The following is a 25,446-nucleotide window of genomic DNA, read 5'->3' as shown; positions in this document are numbered from 1 at the left end:
ACTTGTGCTGATTTATTTTTCCCCAACTCCAGGTCTTGTCTGGCGCTTTCAAGCTCTTTTCCACACCAAACACTCAAAGTAGATGTGGACAATTCTCTTCCAGGTTCAAGTATTTGTTTTCTCTTTAAGTATTGGATTGCTGGGTTCTACTGGGGCTTCAGCATCGTGCCAGATAACTCCAGTCCTCTCTCTTGCAACAAGGCAGGCGCATTCTGCATGTGGCTCTTCCTCCTTAGATTTAGGAATTCTCCTTAATCCCATCCAGACATATGCATGTATGAATGAGAGCTTCGCATCTCTCTTCTTGTTAACACTGTGTTACTGCAGCATAATAATAGAAAAAAAATATATAATTTACTAAAGTTTCTTGTACCCTACTTGCCTGGGATCTTTAGCTACTACTGTAGTATAAATAATCAAAGGTGAAGGTATCTTTTGTGGGATAAATTTAAAAAAAAAGTATCACTTTTTGATTGCCTATGTCAATCTGTGGAAAAAGTTTTTGTAATTCTGTGGTGTTTATAGTCACATTTATAAATGTTAACAGTACCACCAGTGTTCATTTTGAAGAGTTTAAGAGTAAATGCCTTTGTTTCCAGGCTTTTTTTTTTTTGAAGCAGAAATTATCCATTAAATTAATATAAGTAATTTTTAGGAAAGTCAGGCAGTTCTTTGACACCCATGTTTCAAAACTGCTCTAACCTGACATAGTTCCTGAAAGCAGTTCTCCCTTTGCTTAGTTACTCCTCCATCCTCCATACTTTGTATTGACAGAAATATACTTTTCCCCATGTGTCAAACTGGACTGTGAACAGATAACAATTAAAATATATTTCTCTTGCTGTCGGTTTTAACTCAGTTTAGTTCTTCAATACTTTGCACAGCATGTTCAAGTAAATGCTTGTGCACAGGATGAGGGCTGACAGATGAACAGCTGGGAGGAAGGTAGGACAGTTTGTTTTGGTGGCTTAATGGGTGCATGGATCTAGCCTTAATTTGATGTAATTGAACAAATAATGAAAGTGTTTATAGCCAAAAAAGCAGGAGTTTGGTGTGCTGTGCATGGCAGTTAAAGGGAGATACAGGGTACTGTGGCAAAGTCCTGGATTTCCATTATAGTTTTCACTATTTCTCACTTTCCCTCAAGGTATGTGTTTGTGTGCCCTGTAAGAAGAGGGGGCTGTACACTTGACTGTTTTGTTAATGATGTTTTGGGGATCGTTTCAAGTTACAGGTACTTTATAAAAAGTGTAAATTGTTATCTTAACATAGTTTGAGAGCCTTCACCAAGCACCATTTTAAAATCTCTCTGTGCTTAGTTCTCACAGTATCTTCATGAAAATGCTTTGTATGTTCGCCCTCTGGAGGAAGGAATGCTTCACTTGTTTGAGAGTATTACTGAAGATACTGTGACAGTCCTGGTAAGATTTATGATTTTCATCATTGAAAAAGATCTTTACAGAGCAAAAATACCTATTTGTTATCTTTCTTTCCAGGAAACAGCTGTGAAATTGAAGGCCTTCTCAGAACATTTAGCTTCATACTTATGCTTTTTAAGAAAGATTCTTCCTTATCAGTTAAAAAGGTACTTTTGATTTAATAGATCAAAATAAAGGGTCACTATGTCAGATTTGCAGCATTGGCAACATCTACAACTCAGTATTAAGTCAGTCCTTAATGCACCTTGGATTTAAAAGCAGAACTTTTTTCTTTGCCTGCTGTTTTTTGAGCCTTTAGATTATGCTTTTTTTCATCTGTGCATTAGATCTAAAACCATATACCTTAAAATTTTTATCCCCTCAAAGATGAAGCTCTAATACAAGCTGCACAGACTTTTAATGTTCCTTAATCATGTTGTTCAGTAGTGCTGATACTATTCAAATGTTACACACTTAAACTGTTAATCTTTGGACAGGCTCAAGAAATTATTTGTCATGCAGCAATTATAGCAATTTAGTAAAACTTGGTCAGATGTACATTCCTTCTGCAGTGAAAGTATTTGTTCATGAGTTGTTGAAAAGGAAGGTGAATTATCAGTGTAAAGGAATACTTACAAAATAGGTTTGGGTTAAGGAAGAAGGAAAAGCTTTTTATGCTTTCTTTGTACCTTTGCTAAGTTACTCTGGTAAGTTAACCTTTCTAAAATAAATTCCCAGTTTATTGTTGCTTTGGATTGGGGATGTAGAGAGTACTAGCTATCTACCCCCAAAAATATCGATCTTTTTTAAAGATACTTACTCACTTGTGTTTGTTTTTTTTTTTTAAATCATATATTCCTAGTTTGGAAGAAGAGTGTGAGTCTTCTCTTTGCACAGCTGCTTTAAGAGCTAGAAATATGGAACTACACAGAGACATGAAAAGGTTGACTGCGGTCTTTGAGAAGCTACACACATATATTAGTCTTCTTGCTTTACCAAGTAAGTGCCAGTTTTGGCTCACTTGCATTGAGGCTGGGATGTACTAGTATTCCTTTTGGGCCAGTTTTTTAAATAAACAAACACTTCCTAGATACAGGAAGAACAAGATTGTGGCTACTCTTTAGGTGCAGTCTAAACTATGGGGCAAATGAGTTCTGCAGAATGCTGTGTCATATTGGATCCTCTTTTATCCTGGCTGGGAGTGTGTGCTGTAGGGTATTTCTTTAATGCTCAGCACTCTTCCATCTGGATAGACATGGACACAGTGCAGGCCTTAAAATTACACTATAATCCCATGTACCGCATTTTAGTTGCAGTTCACTGTAGAGGAGAAGAAATGATTGTAGGTTTTTTATCATACTATTGACACTAGGTCATTTGTTGTCTCTTAATCATGAATTTGTTAATAACCTGCATTTTATATAGTGTATGTATATGTTTAATATTAAAGGAAGAGATAATTCAAATATATTTTCAGTAGGTGAAAGTTAAGTGACTTTCAAAGATATTTTTTTCATTGGTGACTGAATGCTAAGGTTTTTTCCCTTTTGACGTGGTACTTTAGGCACAAAACCAGAAGGACTACTTCGAACAAATTACAACTCGGTGTTTACAAGCATTGCAGCAAGTCTTCGTGGATCTCATGACATTTTAAAAGGTGAGACTGCAGAAGTAGTGGTTGTTTTCAGCTTTGTTTCTTTGTTGATTCCTTACAATTTTTATGTTGATTACTTTTTTTTTTAACATGACTATATAACCAAAGTTTATGAAGAAGACAGTTTCAAAATTAAAGCAGAACTTCCTGCTTGTAAATGGCTTTTCTTTTATCAACAGGTTGTGGATATGCTGGATTTTTAGTGGAGTGCTTCTCGGTTGCTGGATTTTTAGTGGAGTGCTGTTTGTTTTAAAACTCCCTGAGAATTAACCATATGTTTAGTCCATACAAATCCATATATCCAATAGCTTCTGTACTGTGTAGCTGTTTGTAGGGAGAGTAATTAGTATAGTTGAATTGTTTTGATACCAGTCAGCTGTATAAACATTAAGGTCTTATTTTAAACAAAATGTATGTTTTTGTTCAGTCAGTTAGCAGTAATGTCAATTGCACTGACCCATTTTACAGGGTCCTGTTTTAAAAAATTGATGATATTAGAGACTTGTAGACTTGAGACTTGTAGAGACCTCAAACAACATGAGGTACTACTATGCCAGAGAGTATTGTAGCACAGATAAGTTTTTTTGATACATACTCTAGGTATAGTTGCTGTAATGTAATCTCAATACAACTTAATAAAAATAAAGAAGACAGAAAAAGTACTGAAGAAAGTTTTCAGAACTCACTAGTTAGCAGTAGAGATATGTGTAATATCTCATGCTCACATACTCGAGAATTCTTGATTTGTAGTTTCTCTTTACCCTCCCTTTATAACTGAAACAGTTCTCCAATTGCTTAAACTTGCCTCAAGTTAAAATTTCTGGTGCTGATGACCTGGGATTTCTCCCTTTTGTAGCAAAAGCACTTGATTGTAAAATAGCTGTGAAATGTTTACGTGTGAAATGCTTGTTCATTTTAACTACACCATGATTGAGAATGTCTGTTTTACATGATAAATACTTGAGTTTTTTATGTTGATACTGTTGAAATTTATTAGCATATGGAAGCTAATATTTCTGTGTAAATTACTTTCAAAAAAATGTGTGTAGTGGATTTGTTTTTGTTTTTCTCAGAAGACTCTTCTGTTAATTTTACCTGAAAGAACTTCAGATTATAGGAAGAGATATTCTGAATTTTTAATCGACTTTTAGGTTTGCTCTGACAGAATTAAAATACCTTACCCTTCTAAGTCATGTAAGCTTAAGACTCAGATACTGAGCATTATTAGTAATTATATCTTTAATGTCCTGATGTAAATATGTGGAAGTGGGAAGTACGCTTTGGAAATCAAATGCTAGGTTCAGTGGGAGTTTGGCTCCTCTGTATAGCTATGATTTTGGGGATGCAGAACACAAATATACCCCTTTATTCTGCCTTCTGTAACAGACGTAGTAACTGTTCCCTCTGATCTTAAACAGTTGTGTAAGGCAGTCTACTGAAAAACTAGAAGCATCCAGACTAAACACTTGTACAACTCACTTAAAGAGGGGAAAATTGTTCAAAACCCAAGGTCATTAGCTGTATTTGGAGATGGTTGCTTGAATAGACAAAAACATAATTGACATAAGTGTTTTTCTTTTTCTAGATATTTCCAGGCACTACAGTCAGAAAGCTACATTAGAACAAGACATTCCAACTGTCACACAGAAACTCATAACTACAAATGACTGTATTTTGTCCTCTGTTGTGTCTTTAACAAATGGAATGGGCAAGGTAATGGAAACTTTTGTCTTAATATAATGCTGTAACTTGAGCGTTTTTTTAATAAAATAAAAATTTTATTTGAGAAATCTAGGTGTACCTCTGATACTATTAACTATATGGTACAGGCTTAATGAAAGGTACTTTCAGGAGATATGTTTAGAAACTGTGTAATAAGAGTAGATATTGTAACGAGGATGGTTAGTAAGGTCCAAGCTATGTGGAAGAGCCTGTAGCTTCTTTAAATATCTTCTTGTGAAGTTCAGTTTCACTAAATGCTCGTCTTTCTCTTGAATGAGTTATTTCTCTAAGTCATTCTGTTCAACTTAATTCAAAAAGTGACTTCTCTTTATGTCTAGATTGCCTCGTTCTTCAGCAACAACTTGGATCATTTCACTGCTTCGTTAAGCTATGGCCCAAAAGGAGGAACAGAGTTCATCAGCCCTCTTTCAGCTGAGTGTATGCTGCAGTACAAGAAAAAGGCAGTTGCTTACATGAAGTCTTTGAAGAAGGTTTGTTCAGTTAGCATGCTTGCACAGAGAAAGCATAATTTAGTTGCTATTCAGTTATGTCAAAGAGAATACAGACCATTGGTTTCCAGAATTTGGAATGGATTTTTCTCAAGGAGAGTTTTTGGCTGAGGACAATGGGATCGATACAGCAGTAATACTATTGAAGTGATTCGATCATAGTTGCTCTCAAAATTGACAGTATGTGTTGATTCTGTTGTTAACCAGTTCCAAAAGTAGTATCTGCACTAAGACTCTGAGACTGATAACTACTTATTTAAACTTCCTCCCATATTCACCAAGAATATGGAGTGAGTGACATCATTTTTATGCTTGTATTCACTGGAAGACAGTGGGAGATCAAAAGAAGGAAAACAACAAAAACAAACAAAACCAAAAAACAGCTGAAAAGTAGGTAGAGAAAATACCCTGAACCAAAAGACTGAATACCACCAGATCTCCCTGCTGTTCCCATTATAGTTAAAAAATAAGTTACGACATACTTCACGGTGACGTGATTTATTGAGAATCCTTATGTTGTGATACCTAAGTGGACCTCAGATACATTTGATCACCAAGTAGCACACAAGTAAAAGGTGCTCAGAGAACTTTGTATGCATTTTTGGGGAGGGAAGGCAATAGTTTTCTTTGAGTTTGAACCATTGAACCATTGTTTCTACTGTCTGGTATAAATATTTAGAAAATACTTTTCTTCCTTCTAGTAAAGTAAGAAGGGCAATAAGAAAATAAATGTAGAATACTTACTCTGATCTATTGTGAAACATGTTTTTTATCCTTTCACAGCCTTGTGCAGATTCAGTGCCTTATGAAGAGGCTTTAGCCAATCGCAGAGTTCTTCTGAGTTCCACAGAAAGTAGAGAAGGTCTTGCACAACAGGTATTCTGGTATAAATTGTACTGATGTCTAATAATAAATGTTGTAAAGGAAAGTAGTATTGAATAGTCTACCTATGTGTGTATGTGGTTGTTTGTACATGAAAACACATACTGAGTCATAAAATAACTACAGATGTCTCACTGATCATTTTGAGAGTAAAAGAACAGCGCAAACTGGAATATTAATTTCTAATTTTATGTACTGTCTTGAGTGTTTTTTGACTATGCACTGGTTAACAACAATAATTTATCAGTATATTAATAGATCACAGTTCTATAATTCTTGAGTGTGTGTTTTTCCTTTTCTGGAAGATAAGGCAGAGGGAGACTAAATGGTATTTAAAAGGCCTTATACGGTCTGCCCACCTCTTTATGAGTGGGACTTGCTAATTTGAAGTACTGACTAAAACTTCTCTTACTAGCTTGAATGTTCAGGCTGTTCTTGTGTTAGTGTCCTTGAACTTTTGTAAAAGAAAAAGACTTGTGTTTTTTGTAGTGGCCCATGTTCAGAGTCTATTATTTGAGATGAGCTGATGTTGAATAGAAATGTGTGGAGTGAAAGGTTACATACTGTTCCATAGCTTTTCTTATTTGGACAAGTTGGGGGGTGTTTGTGCGTGTCGTAGATGATCACAGTTCAGCCTACAGAAAGCAGCCTACTGCTTTGTTATTCACTAGCTCATTTGTGTTATGATTTGAAATAATTCTCTCTTCAAACGACTCCAGGGCTGTGTTTTTTCTGTGTTTGTTAATGTGAACTTCCATCCTAAAGGTCCAGCAGAGTTTAGAGAAAATTGCAAAACTTGAACAAGAAAAAGAACACTGGATGTTAGAGGCCCAGCTAGCTAAAATAAAACTAGAGAAAGAAAACCAAAAACTGAAGAACTCTCTTAGTGGATATTTAGCTGAAACTGTACAAGAACGTTCTGTTTTGCCAAATGTAACTGAACAAAAGGAGGAAACAACAGAAAAGAGTCAGAGGGAACCTATTAAAAGTACTAGTCTGGTAAGTGACTTTTTTCCTTCAATGGGTAAAAAATACATTTTAGTTGGTAGTAGTAGTAAGTACTATTTGACCAGTGAACCATTAATAATGAAAGTTGTTTGGTGTTGAAATCATGCAGTCATGCTTGGGTTCATTACGTTTGCGAAGTGGCTTGCTGATACTCTTCAGATTTTGGCATTTCTTGGCTTTTGAGACTTTGCTATTTAGTATAATAGAGGCATTCTTGTTGTTCTGTACTTCTGTGACTGAGGGGGAAATGATAGGTATTAACATATTATAGATATGTTAAAGCAAACAGAAGTAGGTAACTAGTATTTTTAAAAGAGCTAAAAGACTTACTACAGGTCCATGTAGTATTACCTAAAAGTTAACTTGAAGTCATTCAAGTTTCCAGTATTCTCTGGATCATTAATTTTACATAACCTGCATAGGTTCATACATCTTGGGTTCATCGATTGCTTTTGGATATGGTATGCATTGTGTGTTGTTTTTATGTGTTGGTAAATAGCTTTTTGCTGTTTATTATGAATATTTTAAAAGGGTTGCCCTTTCCTCTGAGTTGCTGCTTCTGCAGTGGTATTAACAGGGCTGCCATCTGTAAGACATGAATTAATCTATTAAGATGAGCATTCAATAGAATTCGTGTTTTTTTCTTCACCGCTTTTCTGCTCCAGGATTAAAAAAAAGACCAATGGGTTGTTTTCCGTAGAATCACTTAGGTTGGAAAAGACCTGTAACATCATCAAGTCCGACGAGTTTTGGAATTACCTGTTTTGAAGTAAACTGTTGTTTTAAGTTTTTGATCTTATATTTTATCCTTTAGGAGTTTGAGGAGATTTTTTTCTAGTCACAGTGCTTGATGTGAATGATAGGTCAGCATAACAAAAATATTGTTTGTAGACCCAAATCTATATATGGTCCTGTTCGGGTCAGGAAAAAAAATCTGACTCTGTATGAAAATATTCTTACATGAAACTAGTTAATCACATACATCCCTTGGCTAGAGTTCTGTCAGGGCTTTACACTAAGCTGTCAATGAAATTTATTAGTCAAACTGCAAAGAAAGGAATTCATCAGGTACTCAAGAAATCCAAGATAAATTTCCTTTTTCTTGAAATTTCCTTTTCCTTTTTTCCTTTTTCTTGTGTTATTTAGACACTTTAGTACATTGAAACATTGCTTTTTCATGTGCATATGATGCAAGTAGTTGCATAATCAGATAAGCTAGCTGTGTCTTGTTGTTTTTATTGCTTATTCCATGTGTACGTCCTGAGATAAGGGATACTTAATATTTGGAGAATCGGTGTCATCTTTAATTCTGTTCAAGGCATTCCTGTATATTGCGCTTTATTTTATGTTACATGTGGAAATTCTTAAATTTAATTTTAACTGTTTCAAGATTGTTTTATTAAAGTCCTTTTATGGCAGGTACCTATTTCTGCAATCCTCACTTCATGTGTATTTTCTTCCATGTTTTAGGTTGGGATGTTGACTATAACTACTGATAATGAGAAGGTAATCTATTTTGAATGTTATCCAATTATATATGGTAAATATTTAAATTTAATTGTTGACCTTATTCCAAAGGTGTAATTAAATATCAAGAATAACGTAAAATAATGGCATGAATCACTCAGGTAGTCTGTGTACCATATCTTCAAGCTTCTGAGATCATGTATATATTTTTTTTGTTCTGTAGAGTGAACCGTAGCTTTTATTTGTGTAAGTGGCCTGGAACAGTATGAGCTGTAGTCTAGGTCTGTTCTCTGTAGTTTCAGTAAGAGTACAGATCAATGCTTTCCTTAGGAACCCTAAGTGATTTCAGGCCTCAGTTCTTAATTTCCTGAGAAGGGGCTTAAGCTGGGAGTGGTTTAGGAAAAGTCACTGGCTGTAGCATCTGTGTTTAACAGGCTATCCCAAACCAGAGGTTATACTGAAAGAAACATAGGGCTAGCTGTCAGACCAAATACTAACTCTTCCTTTAGCACTGCTATAGCATAACGCTTGCCACAGCAAGAACTTGAGAGTAAGATTCAGTGCTTTGGCTTTCTGCTCCTGCAGGGAACTGCCATGTAGTTTAGTTTGCTCCATCTTTTTTTTTTTTTTTTCCCTGAAGGAACGATTAAAATGGGGGTGGGAGTCAGGTAATAACTGATACCAGTTCTTAAAAGCTCCGGCATAGTACTGAACTTGGAGGTATTGAGAAATCATATGAAAGCTGCCCCCGAGTCATAAACCACCACTTCACCAAAAAAAAAACCACACACACACAAAAAAAAAAAATAAAAAAAAACAACACACCTTAGTGTCTAAATGAACTTCTGGAACATGCACCATTCTGAGAGTTTGTGAGCTTCTGAAACTTAGTTATGTGGAGGAATTCTTCCTTGCTGGGAAAAAACAGTAAGTGCTTAGTATTTTTTTCAAGGTGGTAGAGTGAGTTTATTTCTGCAGTGTTTTCTGTCTTCATCGGAGACTTAGTATGTTAAATCAAGCAAACCTCTTGCATCCTCAGTCATTACGTTGTCCTTAGAGGAAATACAACACTAAGTAGGCATTGTCAGTTGATCTGACCTCTCATTTGTCTGTTGTGGTTTGGGGAATTTAATGCTTTTGGATATATTGGGCATCAGGAGGGAAGAAGTCAGTAGAGAAGACTCTGTGATGCACTGTGAAGTATCCAGTCTATTAAACTTAATTATGTCTGTTTCAATTTTTGATTTACCAGGCTCCAGATGTTGAGTCTCGTGAAGACTTAATAAAAAAACACTATATGGCAAGGATAGCAGAACTTACATCTCATCTACAGCTTGCTGACAGCAAATCAGTACACTTTCATGCTGAGGTGAGCATACAGGCAGTGTTTGTACTGAAAATTGCTTTTTGAATTTTCCATAAACAAGTGTTAAATATATAGTACATCATATCTGGGAAAAATTTGTTCCTGGAATATGTTTTCGTCTGTGGTCTTGTATGTGTAACAATGGATAGTATAGACAGACTTTTTTTTTTAAAAAGGCTTTTATTAGTGTGTTGTGGTTTAACCCGGCTGACAGCTAAACACCACACAGCCGTTCGCTCACCCTCCCCCCTCCCTCTCTGGGATGGGGGAGAGAAACGGGAAAGTGAAGCCTGTGAGTTGAGATAAAGACAGTTTATTAAGACAGGAAAATAATAATAACAATAATAATAATAATAGTGATAATGGTAATAGTATTAACAATAATAATGTGTAAGAAAACAAGTGATGCACAATGCAATTGCTCACCACCCGCTGACCGATGCCCAGCCTATTCCCGAGCAGCCGGCCCCCCCACCCCGGCCAGCCACCCCTATATATTGTTTAGCATGACGTCAGATGGTATGGAATACCCCTTTGGCCAGTTTGGGTCAGCTGTCCTGGGTCTGTCCCCTCCCAGCTCCTGCTGCACCCCCAGCCTGCCCGCTGGCAGGACAGAGCGAGAAGCCGAAAAGTCCTTGGCCTGGTGTAAACACTGCTCTGCAACAATTAAAACATCAGCATGTTATCAGCGCTCTTCTCATCCTAATCCAAAACATAGCACCCTACCAGCTACTATGAGCTACTTAACTCTGTCCTAACTGGAACCAGGACATAGTGTTTTCTTCATTGCATTAAGAATTACAATGTGTATCATGTATTGGTCTGCTCCTATAAGGTGAAATGGCTGGTATTAGTTACCAGGTTATTTTTGACTTCATCTTAAAATAATGCTGACATCATTTAAAAAAAAATACTTGAACATATAATGAAGTGATAAAGACGACTCTTCTGAGAAGCTGTACTTAAAATTAAGAATTAACAAAATAATTCATAGTCTCTTTAGATTCCTCTTTTCTTTTCAAATCGTTAAGTAATTCTTCTTGAACATAGTGGCTGTTTTGATTTGTAGAATTAACCAAAACATCTTAAAATTATTTTTTTAATAGTAGATGACATAGTAAACCATCTTTCTATGACACTTGAACAATGTATGAAGTGAGTTGTGTTTTTTTATGAAATATTTTCCTAGCAATAATGTGATAAAAATAAAGTTTAGACAAGTGGTAATATAGTAATTCTGTAAAATTAAAGAAAAAAGTTTAATGTTAACTATTTAGTTATCTTTGTATTAAAAAATGTACACAGATTCTGATTAATATCCAAATATGTAAGGTTTCCAGAAAGATGGAAACATTCAAAGCATTCAGTTAAAGATGACACAAGACAATACTGTAGAGCTAACTTTCTTCCCTTCTACCCTCCTTATCCTGCTTGAATTGACAGTGTCGAGCACTTGCCAAACGACTGTCTTTAGCGGAGAAGTCCAAGGAATCACTCATGGAAGAATTGAAACTAGCTAGTCAAAACATCAGTAGATTACAGGCAAGTAAAATATTAAATGACGTAATAGATGTATTTGTATAGTTAATTGTGTGTAAGAGGAAGGTGAAGGAGAAAAAGACCACCAAGCATGGTCCTGCCTCTTCTAGGTCCTTAGTAAGAGATGTAAAAACTAACAGTATGTAGAAAAAAGAAGTAATACACTTCAAATCCACGTATAAAGTTGAAGTGAAATATCCTTGCAAAGAAAAGATGGTAGTAGCCAAGCCTGTGTTTTAGCACATTTGATGTCAAGGCCCTTTTATCAAAATGTGTTTTCTGTATGTCTAAATACAGAGTTGTATGGCATATTTCAGTGTCTCGTTTCCCTCTGTGAGGGGAGGGTTAATTAAATGGATGCAGTACTTGCATCCATTTTTTCCTCTCCTAGTGTCTTCTACTCCTTACATTATTAAGTGTGATACTGGTGAGGCTGACTCCATATTAGTTCATTTAACTTAAACAGGACTAGGAAAATGATGAAAGTGCAGTCTCCTAGATGAAACATGGAATCCTTAATCCATTGTAGCACCTGGGACTGAAAATCTTAGAAAAGCCTCTGTCATTTTTTGTGGGTGGATATCTTAATATTAAGCAGAGATAATTTTGGGGTAATTTTTAAGTTGTTGTTAACAATAAGATGATAAACTGTTACAGCAAATTGCTTGTGAACTTAGCCTTTTGTCCTTCCCCTCCACACCGCTGAGAAAGGAGGCAATAGTAAAAGAAAATTATTATAATTCATCTCACAAATTCTTCACTTTTCTTCATATTTAATTCGTATCTTTATTGTTCACCAGCCTGAAATGGTGAGTGCCTAAAATACAATGAATACGAATGATAGACATTTGGAAGAACTGTTCATGAACCAAAAGTGCTGTCTTGATTTGTTCCTTTAGCCAATTCCACAATTAATATCCAACTTAGCATGAGATGTTAATCTCCAATTACATCATCATCCCAAAAAAAAGTAGGCACACCACTGATAATGTTTAGTAGTCTGTATAACTGTGAATCTTATCTCAGGACCTTTCCAATCTAACCAATTCTTTGAAAGCAATCTGGCCTACTCCTGGGTCAGAGCAGATACCATTTGGATCAAGTTGTTGAGTCAGGACATCCTTGTTGGCCTTCTCCCACAGTTCCTCAGCTTCCAAAGCATTGGTCTGTTCTTTGCTCTGAGGAGGTTGTCCTTGATCATTCAACTCCTCTTGGCCCCATTAACTAACTTCCAGGGCAGTTCTCACAGGAACCTTGCTCAGCAAACCTTGAGAAGGATTTCAGAAGAGCAGATTTTGTCTAAGGTTGCTGTAATTCTACTATTCATCTTGCTTGCTTCTCTCTGGATCTTAAATTCCAGTAATTCACGGTTGCTGTAGCCAGAGCTACCACTGGCGTTCACATCCCCGACCAGCTTTTCCTTACTTCTGAGTAACAGGTTCAGCAGAGAGCCTTTCTTACGTCTGTTGATCGCTGGTATCAGGAAATCCCTTACAACACTAAAAACTCCTGAATTGCAAGCATCCCACCTTCTCCTTCCAGGAGATAGCAGCGTGGTTAAAATTCCTCATGAGGATTAGGGTCTTGGTAGTGAGATTAAGTACTTGTATCAGATGCCTACCACATTACCCTTGTTATTGTGTGATTCCTGCTTATAAGATCTTAACTGTGTTTTAACCACTCTTTCACATAGAGTGTGATTCTTGGCCTTCCTATCCTGTCCCTCCTAAAGAGTCTGTATCCATTCATTGCTATGCTCTAGTAATGCACAGTATCCTTCCATGTTTTTAAGGCCAGAAAGATCGCTCTGCAACTGCATGTGAATTGCTGATGCCTTCAGCTTCACGTGCTGCATGTGTTCATGTACAGGCAGTATTCTAATCCTAAAGATTTTACCTGTGTCTTGGTTGGAAGCGATGGTGGAAAATCTAGCTGTTCAGCTTTTACGTAAGCTATACAAAGCTGAAAAAAACATAAAGGAAACAAAACAAAATTACAGGGGAAAGACCGTGCATGAATCTTGAGGTGAAAGGAAGTAACTACTGACTTTTTTTGTCAAGTGTTATTTTTCAATGGTTTAATTGCAATTTGTGATTCATTTATGTAATTTCAGTGGTTTAAGTGCGCATATTAATTGCACATATCTAGCATCAAAAGTGTAGATTACTAAGTGGAGATAGTGACAACTGGCAAAGCAGACATTTTCTAATACTGATCAAAGGCTTCAAGTTGTGGACTTTTTTCTGTTTTTTGTCCTAATAGGATGAATTGATGACAACAAAGAGAAGTTATGAGGATCAGTTAAGTATGATGAGTGACCATCTATGCAGTATGAATGAGACCTTAACTAAACAAAGGGAAGAAATTGATACACTAAAAATGACTAGTAAGGTAAGTTGTCAAGTGTTGACAGTAGACACTGGCTAGTGGAGTTCTGTGGGTTGCATTTGGCATGCCTGCAGTAATACCCTTTCACAAATCTGTCAACAAGCTGTAGTTCTTACTCTTGGCCAACTGGAAAGAAAACTCCAAAGCTGGTCGTGCATATTTCAAAAAAAAAAATATTTTCGGAAATGTACATGTGTGAAAGAGCAGACACTGTATATCACCGCTTCAGAGCGTACACATTTAAAGTGTACCCTGTGAAAGGTCAGCACTTTTTTTTAATCTGGTGAAAATGAAACTATTTGCAATACCATCTAATGATATAGGATATTTATGATAATGCCCTGTGCTCCTGTCCTGGCAATTGTTCTTTCTCCTCTGCTTTATTTCCATATTCTAGTTGGTCTGTTTTTTTCATGTGGGAGTGAGAAAGTTGCCACTTAAATTCTTCTGTGAACTTTCTCAAAAGTCACACGTACATTTCTTCCTAGAACCTTCAGGATAGGATATACCGTAGTTTAAGCACTGACTGTTCAACAGCAGGCTACTATAATTTTCATCATAAAGTAGAAAAACTTGCTTCTAGTAAATGGATAAACTCCTTGCTTGGAAAAAGAAATGTATGTTGTGAAGGTCGTTATCCTTCACTCGTTTGGCTGTGAAACAAATAATGCGGGATTATTTGTGGAATTGTGGAATTAATTGTGGAATGCATGGAAGCAGGTTTCACTGAGATGTGTGTGTGAAGATCTATGTTTTGATTAGATACCCCATGACAGTGATTTTTATATGTAGACTTCCTCCACGTCTTCCTTCAGATGTTTGAGTATTTTGGCTTGACATTGTGCTCTTTAAGGTTACTTTTTTTGTATATAAGGCCTTGTTGCTTCTAGAAGGAAGCTCTATATACTGACTATATCACTTCATGTTTTTATAAAATGTTTTGTGGAATTTTTAACCTGTCATAATTTTAAAACTTGAAGGGGTACTCTGTCTCTAAGGAAGTAAGTCATAATCTCATAACAGTAGACACACTTTTTTGCATTTTGGATGCTATCAAATGTAGAAACCAAACTGCATCACTTTCATTTCAACTGAATTAAGCCATTAGAAAAACAAATGTTATCCTAAGGAAATAGGAAAATGGCGAATTGGCAGCAAGTACTACTGTACTTTTGTACTACTGTACAAAATTTTTAAGCTGTATGTTTGCATTGTGGAATTGCTGAAAGTCAAATGTAATGAGGTTGTTGCGAAATAAATCCTTTTCTAAAAACTAAGAATATTCTGTGTAGACTAAGCTGAAGTCAATTTTGTTTTGGAACAAAATGTTAGGGTGGAGAATCAATTTAATTTGAGGCAATTATCGTATAAGGCTTATACTTGAAATATCACTGAAGGACAAATTATGATTTAACTTGCCTTTGGTGTCCTTACAATGTTAATGGTGCTAATATAATTGAGTGTTGTGGGACATAAATCAAATGTCTCATTTTCCATAGGTTTCAATTAAAGTAAGGTACTGTTGTACTTGTTTGAAAGCTCTGGTGCATTTTTCCTCTATTATGCCTGTATGGAGAGAGGGATTTTCAAAGCAAGCAGTTGCAGGCTTCCATTATTAACACTGGACTGTTTATTCCCAGTCTTACGGTGTTTCCTTGCTTGCTGTAGCTATAAACTATTAGACCTCGGGTTTTATATGTTGTCTATATACTGTTCTTATCTGAACTATATACTGTATTCACTGTTTTCTTCTTGTTGCAGGGAAACTCTAAAAAGAATAAAAATCGATAGTTCCTGGCTCAACTGTCCGTGGAGGCTGCTGCTGAACAGAATGTAGATGTTGAACATTCATTGTCCAGTTCCTGCTTGTTACAGGAAGCAGGGGTGGTATTTGATCTAGTAAAAATGGGATTGGTGCTGTAAATGGCTTTAAACTACTTAGAATTTCTAACAGAACTTCATGTTGTATCTAAACTGGGACACATACACTCTGTGGATAATTTATATAGTAATTACCTTCAGTTTTTACTGTGCACTTTTTAAAACTGGGTTTTAATTTCATGTAATAACTTCAGCTTTTGTATATTTTTCAAATAGATTATGCATTAACAAATTTGGTATCAGTACAGTAGCTGTCTTGAGTTACGTTAAACTGTCAACACCTGTACATTCAGTTACTTGTTAATAAGTTTAGAAGTTATTTTTGAGAATTTGGCTATGTAAGCTGTGCAGCTACTGTAAATGTATTCCTGTTCTCAGCCCTTTTGAATTAACTGGAATTGTGGCTTTAAATGATTTCTATAAAATCACACAAGCAAATGGGATCATTCTTAATTTAGATTGCAATAGTTCAAACTTTCTGCTTGTATTTGGCACTTTGAATTTTTGAAATAAAGAGCACAAATAGCTGAACTGGGATACTTCTATGAAATTGTTTTTAAGCCCTTATTTAGGCATTTTGTTTACATGTATATGTACTGGTTGAAATAGCTGTTTAAAGTTAGAGGACAATGTGATCATATATTCCTTTGCTCTTTTGGGGCAAATTGTGTGTAGAATAGAACAGCTTACTGTGCTCTCTTATGGTAAAGAATATGAAATACATAGAAAATTTAAACACTGAATTTGGAAAAAGTCTTTCATGGAATTAAATCCTGATAGATTGACTGGGGATACGCACATGGCTTTTCTTGTGTTTTGGGAAGTTTGTGAACTTTAGGCCTTTCCTAATTTTTTTTAAATGAAGTCCAATACCACAAGTTTTCATGGCATTGACTTTTTTTTAAAACAGATGCTGTGCTGCTTACACTTTACACTGATCTTCTGTTTCATAATTTGCATTATGGCACTTGTCCCATAAGGGTTCACTCTGATATCAACTGTGTCGGTGTTATTAATATGCAACAATAAAATCAACTAGACAAAAACCAGTGTGACTCTTTCTTAATTCTGGTTATGCCATAAGCCATATGCCAAAGCAGATAGCTTCAAGTGTTTCAAATAGGGTTGGAAGCTAACTGCTTTCTGCCAGATTTTTTTTTTTGAAGCTGCCTTCTCTGAGGAATTCGATGTGTCAGTGAAGGTACTAATTTAGTTATCTTTAATTTTATGAATCAAATTGATGAACTTCTTACTGATGCTACTACTTACAGTGCCTACATTCAGAAAAAGACATAAGTAAAAATATGCTTTGAAGATTGTTTCAGGGCTTAATAGAAAGTTAAATATATGTTATCCTCAGCTGTTTTTGCAACCAAAACCAATGTTATCACTCTTATTTTCATCAAAAATGCTAAACACAGCATCAGAAGAAAACTAACGCTATCCCAGCCAAAGCCATACAGTATATTATAAGTTTCAGCTTCTAATGCTGCAATGCAAGTTACTATTGAAACTACCCAACTCGCATGTACTTACCTGCTAACTAGTTAGTTCTGGATCAGCTTCTGAATATCTGTAACTATAGATGTTTAACACCTATACTGTAATTGAACCGTTCTGCCATTAAAAAGCTGAATGCTCTTTTAAGCATTGCAGTAGAGAATTAATCTTAGAGACAAAGTTTTCAACAAATATGAATTTGAACTATTTTGTCTATACAAAATGGTCTGTGTATTTTGGAAACACAAATTGGAAACTGTACTAATATTGAAATAAGGCCAAAATATTAACTTGTAAAACAGTATTGTTAGGTGGAAATCAGAAGTTGTCCCAGTGTTACCACATTCATATTTAATGATTTTGTTACTTATATAAATATCCATCTGTGATTTAACCACTGATAACTGATTTAAAATAACTAATTTTTAAACGGTGTTCACAGTGTCTTGCTAATTCCTTTGGATTCAATATTAAACAGCTTAGTGCTTCAGTGATATGGGTGCCAGAAACATCAGACCTAGATCACAACTAGATGTGGTCTGGTAGCACTCAAGAGCAGCATCTGTATTAGGACTGAAACACTTCACTCCCTTGCTTGCTGAAATGTATTTGCTATTTTTACAGGGTGTTTTTCCTTTTTACCAAGCTAGCTTCACTTTCTCCTTTTGTACTTGTAATCCTGTTGCTGTTTCCACTCCAGCTTCCATCACTGACTTGAGCTGAACTTTTTTGTGGGGAGGGGTCTTTGACCCAGCATGGTTCCTTGATGCTGACTTCAGGCACAGCAGGAGCCAGTCGCTGTTCAGCTATGCTCCCCATACCTTCGAAGAGGGGATTTGCTCAGACATCCAAGGGATCAGTTGTGAACAGGAGAGAAAATCAACTTTATAGCCGCATAGCAATCTATTTTCTGGACTGGTTGAGCCAAGTAAACCCTTTTTATTATATAAATACAACGGTGTATTAAACTTTGGAGAATCATCTGGCCATATAAACTGGGCAAACCTGTTGTTCTTCAGTGCAGTATGTAAAGGTAATTTGAAACTACTATCTTAGCAACAGCAGGCTTATGATAAAAATGAAGTTTATTACAGTAAAAACATAATCGCTAATTGCTCCTTCCTACAAAAGCTAGATGCTACTCTATTTAAAAACAAAAACTTGTCATGCATTTTTTGCTTTGGTTACTATTTGCACTATTACTCAGCAGTGACTTAAATCAATGCTAATTTAAAAAAGGCTCTGTTTGCCCTAATTCTTGAATACTTTTTTTTTTTAATTTGAATCATGAGAATTAGAAACTTGTTTTAACTACACCCATCTGCAGAACTGCTAGCTTAATGACAGATGGGGACAGAGGAGAGCTTCTGGAGACTTTTAGAAACCAAGATGTATTTGGGATTATGAAATCTGCCACATGGAAACTTGTCTAGGGGCAATTTCTCATTGTTTGCCTTTGTTGTATGTGTAGGCAGCCTCAACCACATCAATGCTGATTCTGAATCACTGGGGTTCTTCCACAAACTTTCAGTACAAATACAGCACTGCTATACCCAGGCTGAGCAGCGAAATAAGCATATGATTCTTGTTGGGCTTAATTTGCATGTCAAGCTGCTATGCTGACAACACTAAAACAATGTAAAAAGTTAAATTTTTAATGTATAAAATGGTAGAGATAACCACAGAAATCAGCTTATATGTGCTGGTTTTAACTAATTCACATGGCAAAGTCAAAAGCCTCATAAACTGATGAGGTCTTACGCAATGAAGCAGCCGTGGAAATCCAGGCCTGGTGCTGAAACTATTTATGGTCTTCCATAAGCAACACAGGTTGGTGCTGGGAAGAGCTTTAACCACAAAATTAAAGAGTCCAGGGTGGAATTTCCAGTCGCTTTAAGCTCTACCAGTTGTTATTCATTAATTCCTTTGGAAGGAGTAAATGCAAAGCACTTTATTTAAGGAAGACTTTTTACTGAAGTTACCAGGTTGAAAAAATCTGGCCTGAGAACTCAATGCAGTTTCATTAACTGTAGTCATTGGTATAAGGAATTAGCTGTAGTACTGGACCCCCTTATGTGCCTTCTACTTAGTGACTTTCAGATCATGTATAGCGCATACAATGTCTGTCACAGCAAATGCCTGAGGAGAGGAGGTATCAGTTTCACTGAATTTCTTTTAGTATCTGGAAAGTCTGGTTTATGTTCAGTCCCAACAAGGGCACAAAGCCAAGTTTCTCTTAGATTTTCAGTCTAGCCCAGGTGGTCATGAAGCCAATGAGCACCAAATCTCAAACAGAAGGAACAAAATGAGTATGCTATATTTCTATAACTAATTTATATGTGGTGAATATGTGGTAATTAAACAGTGAATATACTAAACTTGTGAGTTTTTTTAGGAGCAATAGAGGTAAGTGAAAACTGAATTTATTAAATAAGGGAAGGAGACAAATTTTTCACTAATTTTTGCACTTTGGCTTGAATTCTCAGGAAGGACTTTTATGGAAATTTGTTGCAAAAATAAAAGGCGAAGTAGTAGAGCAAAGAGTTAAAAATAAGTCTACAAATGAGTGCTTTTCTATTTCCATTCAATAGTATTTGGTTCTAGCAGCATAAGAACTGACAGGTTTCACTTTTGTCAAAACAGCAAATATTTTACAAAAAGGTTAATATACTGCAAATCACATTGAGATCAGCATAAATATAGTTAGCAATATAAACTGTTAGCATTATAAAATGTTGAATTAATTTAATAACTGCCTGTAGCAATATGTAATACTGTATCCTTATGTCAAATTTCAGATTGTATTTACAGTAGAAATAGTTTTAATGGTTCTAATTTGTTCTGCATATGCTATTCATTAAAGTGAAATTGTATTAAGTACTTTTAAATCTCAGCATCATTTTTTTTTTTTTACTGCTTGTATTTATATTGCACTGAATTATTTAGGGAGAAGGTGAAAATGGTTGCAGAATTTACTGAAGAACAGTCTTGTTTTGGAAATGAATCCTAAATATTAGAATACTTGTCTCTTTGATTATGTTATTTTGCAAAAAACAAAAACATTCATGTGCACACAGAGACATGGTGAAGTTCAGTGATGGACATGGTACCAAGAAACTGGTTTGCTGCAGTGAGGGACTGGAGCACTGTCACTTCTCTCCTCTTCTAAATCTTCTGTCTCTCTGTGGTTTATCAGCATAAAGCAAAACTGAGGTCTCTCAGTCACTAAAAACAGCAGGTTTGTACGTGTCTCAGCAAAAGAAAAATTTGATGTATTTTTAGACATATGCTGACCTTGATAACGAGATACAAAAAATTAATACTCTTCCCGCCTAAAATGAAAACCATTAGAAAGGGGTAGTGTAGAAACTAAGAGAAAAACCTTTACTGAATGTTGTAAAAGAGTAAATGAGAGTCCTGAGGACTCCTTTTGATGAATGTATGTCTAAATTCCCTGTTTTTGGGGGGAAGATATGAGGTATCAATCTTCCTTTTCTTGTTGCTGAGGCATTGGGCGTGCTCTGAGAGAAGACAGGCGAGTCATTGGGATGGAATTCCAGAGGGGAAGAAAGATGCTGAGATCAGGTTCTGGCACCCCCAGGGCCCTATGCTGTGATGGAGGGTGGCATGCCAAGCTACACAACCCAGCACTTGCCAGTGATGAAGCTGCTGCTTCGTCATCTGAGCCCGGGGGCCTTGTGCTGGCAGTACTGAAGAAAAACATTTGAAGACAGAAAAATAAAAATGCAACCATTCTCTCTGGCTTGCAAGTTACATATTAAATTACGATGGAAAAAACTTCAGGCTATCAGAAGAAAAGACAACCTTTTCTCTCCCCAGTCATATCTATATATTCATCACTGATGTTTTAATGAGATATATTCAATATAAATATCACGTAGAATCATAGAATTATAGAATATCCCAAATTGGAAGGGACCCACAAGGATCATCCAGTCCAACTCCTGGATCCAAACAGGACCACCCAAAAAACAGACCATGTGTCTGAGAGCGTTGTCCAAACGCTTGAACTCTGTCAGGCTCGGTGCTGTGGCCATCTCCCTGAGGAGACTTTTTCTGTGCCTGACCACCCTCTGGGTGCAGAACCTTTCCCTAACACCCAGCCTGACCCTCCCCTGTCCCAGCTCCACGCCGTTCCCTCGGGTCCTGTCGCTGTCCCCAGAGAGCAGAGCTCAGCGCCTGCCCCTCCGCTCCCCTCGTGAGGGAGCTGCAGGCCGCCATGAGGCCTCCCCTCAGCCTGCTCTGCTCTGGGTTGAAATGCTGATTTTACATTCTATTTTCTGTAATAGGACTTTGATGGTATCACTCAATTTATGATCTTTAGTAGGTCTATGACTTGAACAGAAAGGGAGTCCATTGATTATAAAAAGACTGAGCAATAGTGAAGGTATAAGTAGTTTTGTTGCTCCTTAAAGGAAACTCACACCATCATTTTAAGGCCAATCCTCAAACCCTGCCTTCATGAAACTCCACCATCCCTTACACGTCATTGTGATAGAAGTAAGAACAAGAGCAAGATTCTATCAGAAGCTGGTAGGTAACAAGCCATCATGTTATGTATTATAAATATAAAATTCATTAGGGGGCATAATTTTGCCAACTAGTATTTTACCTGATTTGAAACAATCAACACTCATGAAGAAAGAGCTGGCTAACTATATGAGGCATTGTTTAGTATTATTAAGATAATAAAAATTGATCTAAAACTAAACAAAATAAAAAACGAGAATACCATTTTATTTTCTTAGCAGAATTCTTGTAATTGTAATAGCATTAAACTAACAGATAAATTTATTTGTAGGGAAAACTGTACATTTCCATTGCAACTGCAGACATTCAGAATATTTCCCCTGAATACAGCAAAAGATCAGGATTGCTTGGTTTTCAGAGAAGATATTAGGACAAATGAAAGTAAATTACAAAAGGACACCTCTCCTTAATCTCTTTAAAATGCAAGGGAAAGTTCAGCAGCACTGAAAAGCAGAGACGCTAAAATGAACGCAATGCCTTATAAATGCCTTATAAATTTGGATACATTACACAAGAAACTGGAATTTACTGCTGTAATTGAGCTGTCGCTGACCCTGATAGCTTTGCATACATGGAATTAGTGTATCTGCAGTCACCCTTTCATCCCACCCATTCTGTCCATGATTCCTGTCCTTTTTGGAGCATGGTACCTCTGGTACGTGCAATCTAGAAACACTCCATGTAATGGCTGAGAAGGAATTTGTATTACTTAGGGTAATATGACAATTATCCTGTTGGTAATTAAGCCAATTTCCAAGCCCTGTTCTGCATTTCTTTGACAGATCTCCTCTCTCCAGAGAGACTTTGAAGCAGAAGATAACCTGTCCTCTCTTGGAGCTGGGACCTATTTTCTCTGAGAGGTAGAGGTCACTGCTGAGGGTAAACAGAGGGCAAGACCTGCCCTGGACATGGTCTTCCAACATTGCAGCTTGGTCTTTCCCTAGCTCTATAGGTTTTTAGGAAGACTTGGCAATTTTGATGGCCTACCTTGAAGAAAATCAAAGAATCACAGAATCATTAGGGTTGGAAAAGACCTCCAAGATCATCTGGTCCAACCATCCCTACTACCAATGTCACACACTAAACCATGTCCCTAAGCACCACGTCCAGCCGTTCCTTGAACATCCCCAGGGACAGTGACTCCACCACCTCCCTGGGCAACCCGTTCCAATGCCTGACTGTTCTTTCTGAGAAGAAATGTCTCCTCATTTCCAACCTGAACCTCCCCTGGTGCAACTTGAGGCCATTCCCTCTAGTCCTATCACTGGTTATCTGGGAGAAGAGGCCGGCCCCCAACTCCCCACACCTTCCTTTCAGGTAGCTGTAGAGAGCAATAAGGTCTCCCCTGAGCCTCCTCTTCTCCAGACTAAACAACCCCAGTTCCCTCAGCCGCTCCTCACAGGACTTGCGTTCCAGGCCCTTTGCCACCTTCATAGCCCTTCTCTGGACACGCTGCAGGGCCTCAATGTCCTTCTTGTAGCGAGGGGCCCAGAACTGAACACAGTACTCGAGGTGCGGCCTCACCAGATCAGAGTACAGGGGGATGATCACCTCCCTGGTTGGGAGGCTAAGAACTCCGAGGATAAGTGGTCTAAAGCCTGAAATGTGTTGTTGAAAATGACGTCTTTCAGCGTTGATTTAAATCTTTGTTGCTGTGTGCGTATCAAAGTCACTGCTCATCCCACCTCATGCCCTTCAATTTGCTGGAGCCTGTCTCGATTCCATTTCTAGAACAATCTCATAAGCTTCTTACCACATGGAAAGTCAGCTCCTTGTCTCACCTAAGTTACATATCAGTGTCTCATATCCTCACCAGAGGCTGCCCACATGCTTACTCCAAGCCTGTTCCCTAGGAGGTCACCATTTCTAAAACAATTGTAATTCATCTCTGAATCTCAGTCTCAGTAGCTTGCCCTTCCTCAGCTCCTCTTTGACTGCAATGTATCTTCTGCAGGGCAACATAAGCAGATTTTCCTCTAGTGGTGGATCACTTGTCACCTAACTGGTTGTGGTCATGAGTCTTTTCTCACAGTTACTGTCCCTGTGACTGCTACTCCACCAAAAAAGTTATTTCCCAAGGGTTGAGGGGCATACTCATTAAAACACAGGCACTTCTTTTCTTTCAGGTGTCCCTTTCCTGGGACATATGTTCTAGACACCAAGAAATCCTTTGCCGTTTCTTTGACAGCACCTTTCCTTTAGAGAGAGGAAAATTGATGCTACAGAGGAGAAAATGCCTATTTTACAAAAATTGGAAAATCACCCTGGCTTAAGATTTTGCTAAGAAACCAGCAAGTTTATGCGTCTGATGTAAGCTAAATGGCTGCAGAGCTCTACCCATGCTTTTGAGCCAGCACAGTGCTACAAGGGAGAGGAGTACACAGCTGAAGAGAGTGATCCTGGAGTCCTTGTCAGAAGTAGAAGCAAGAGGCTCATGAAACTCTTGGAGAAGTCAGTTTAGAAAGGGAAGAATTGAAGCACTTCCCAGGAAATGTTTTTTTTGAGCTCTGTGGCCAACCAGTTAGACATTCTCCCTGGTCTTCCACATCTTAACACCTTCCCCCCCCAGCCCCCCCCCCCCTTTTTTTTAGATCTGTTTGAGGGTGAGTTTTTTTTTTTTTTTTTTACCTTCAGGAAAGGTAGGACAGGGCTATCAATACCTTACAGACATTGTTATAAGCAAATGCACACACAAAGTTGCCTTAACTATATGTACTAGTAAGAAACTCTACTGCTGTAGCACCCATTACCACTGAAATGAAATCTTGTTTTCATCAGGCATTTTCTTCCCCACTTTCTGCATTTCACAGATTTCATATATGCTTGGGTAACTTCTTTTACACAAAAATTCAATTAATACACTTGAAGCACTTCTCAACACTGTTTTAAATGAAGGCTATGAAGCATGCAAAAGAGCTCTGCAGTCTTCACTGGATATATCAGAATTTTTATGCATATCGCTTATTATTAAAAGTTGGTGAAAATCAAATCCAGCAATGCTATATCATATTATATGAATTATAACATCTAAGAAAAATTGGCTCAGATATTACCATATTCTAACAATGGGTCTAGAAAGTAACTGTTTTAAATTCATGATGTATGTTAGAACAAGCACTTGCTTTTCCCCTATTGAAAAGGTTCCCCTATTCTTTGAAGTTTGGTATATGCTGGAGAGTTAAATAAAATAGAATTTCTGTAATTTCACCAACAGTCCTGCTTAAAACCATAAAGTTTTGCAGACTTGACGGTTCAGTGGTTAGCACACTTATTGTAAACTTGGGAAAGGGCAGGAAATGAAACAAGGTTAGGCTGTAAGTGCAGCTGAATGGCTCCCATGGTCTCGCTGTTCAGCAGATCCACTTCTGCTGTTTGAATTTCAAGATAAGAGGAAATTGTTCGAAAGAATTTCTGGGATGCGAGCAGCACAAGAGGGAAATTATTTTGCACCTTTGAAAGACGTGACCTTGAGGGCAGTGTTTGGTGCCACTGGAAAAGAGACTGTGCTTGTTGCCAGCAGCTGCGGTGGAGTCCGGCCCGCGCCGCCTGCTTAACGCATCC

General features: G+C 37.1%; 1 protein-coding gene across 1 annotated transcript in view; it reads left to right on the top strand.

The window, feature by feature from the left end:
- PPP1R21 (protein phosphatase 1 regulatory subunit 21) overlaps positions 1 to 20,210 on the top strand; it is a 33,994-nt gene extending 13,784 nt beyond the window's left edge. The window contains exons 10-22 of the mRNA XM_048078412.2: positions 1,320 to 1,421; positions 1,497 to 1,585; positions 2,281 to 2,417; positions 2,983 to 3,075; positions 4,658 to 4,785; positions 5,133 to 5,285; positions 6,087 to 6,179; positions 6,951 to 7,184; positions 8,664 to 8,699; positions 9,913 to 10,029; positions 11,470 to 11,568; positions 13,828 to 13,956; positions 15,715 to 20,210. Coding sequence (XP_047934369.1) covers positions 1,320 to 1,421; positions 1,497 to 1,585; positions 2,281 to 2,417; positions 2,983 to 3,075; positions 4,658 to 4,785; positions 5,133 to 5,285; positions 6,087 to 6,179; positions 6,951 to 7,184; positions 8,664 to 8,699; positions 9,913 to 10,029; positions 11,470 to 11,568; positions 13,828 to 13,956; positions 15,715 to 15,744 — 1,440 coding nt within the window. The 3' untranslated portion in view covers positions 15,745 to 20,210. The remainder of the gene's footprint in view (positions 1 to 1,319; positions 1,422 to 1,496; positions 1,586 to 2,280; positions 2,418 to 2,982; positions 3,076 to 4,657; positions 4,786 to 5,132; positions 5,286 to 6,086; positions 6,180 to 6,950; positions 7,185 to 8,663; positions 8,700 to 9,912; positions 10,030 to 11,469; positions 11,569 to 13,827; positions 13,957 to 15,714) is intronic.
- Positions 20,211 to 25,446: the final 5,236 nt, after the last annotated feature.

Source organism: Anser cygnoides, chromosome 3 (genome assembly GCF_040182565.1).
Source record: "Anser cygnoides isolate HZ-2024a breed goose chromosome 3, Taihu_goose_T2T_genome, whole genome shotgun sequence".
In the NCBI taxonomy this organism is placed as follows: Eukaryota; Metazoa; Chordata; class Aves; order Anseriformes; family Anatidae; genus Anser; species Anser cygnoides.
This window is presented reverse-complemented; position numbering and strand designations above follow the sequence as displayed.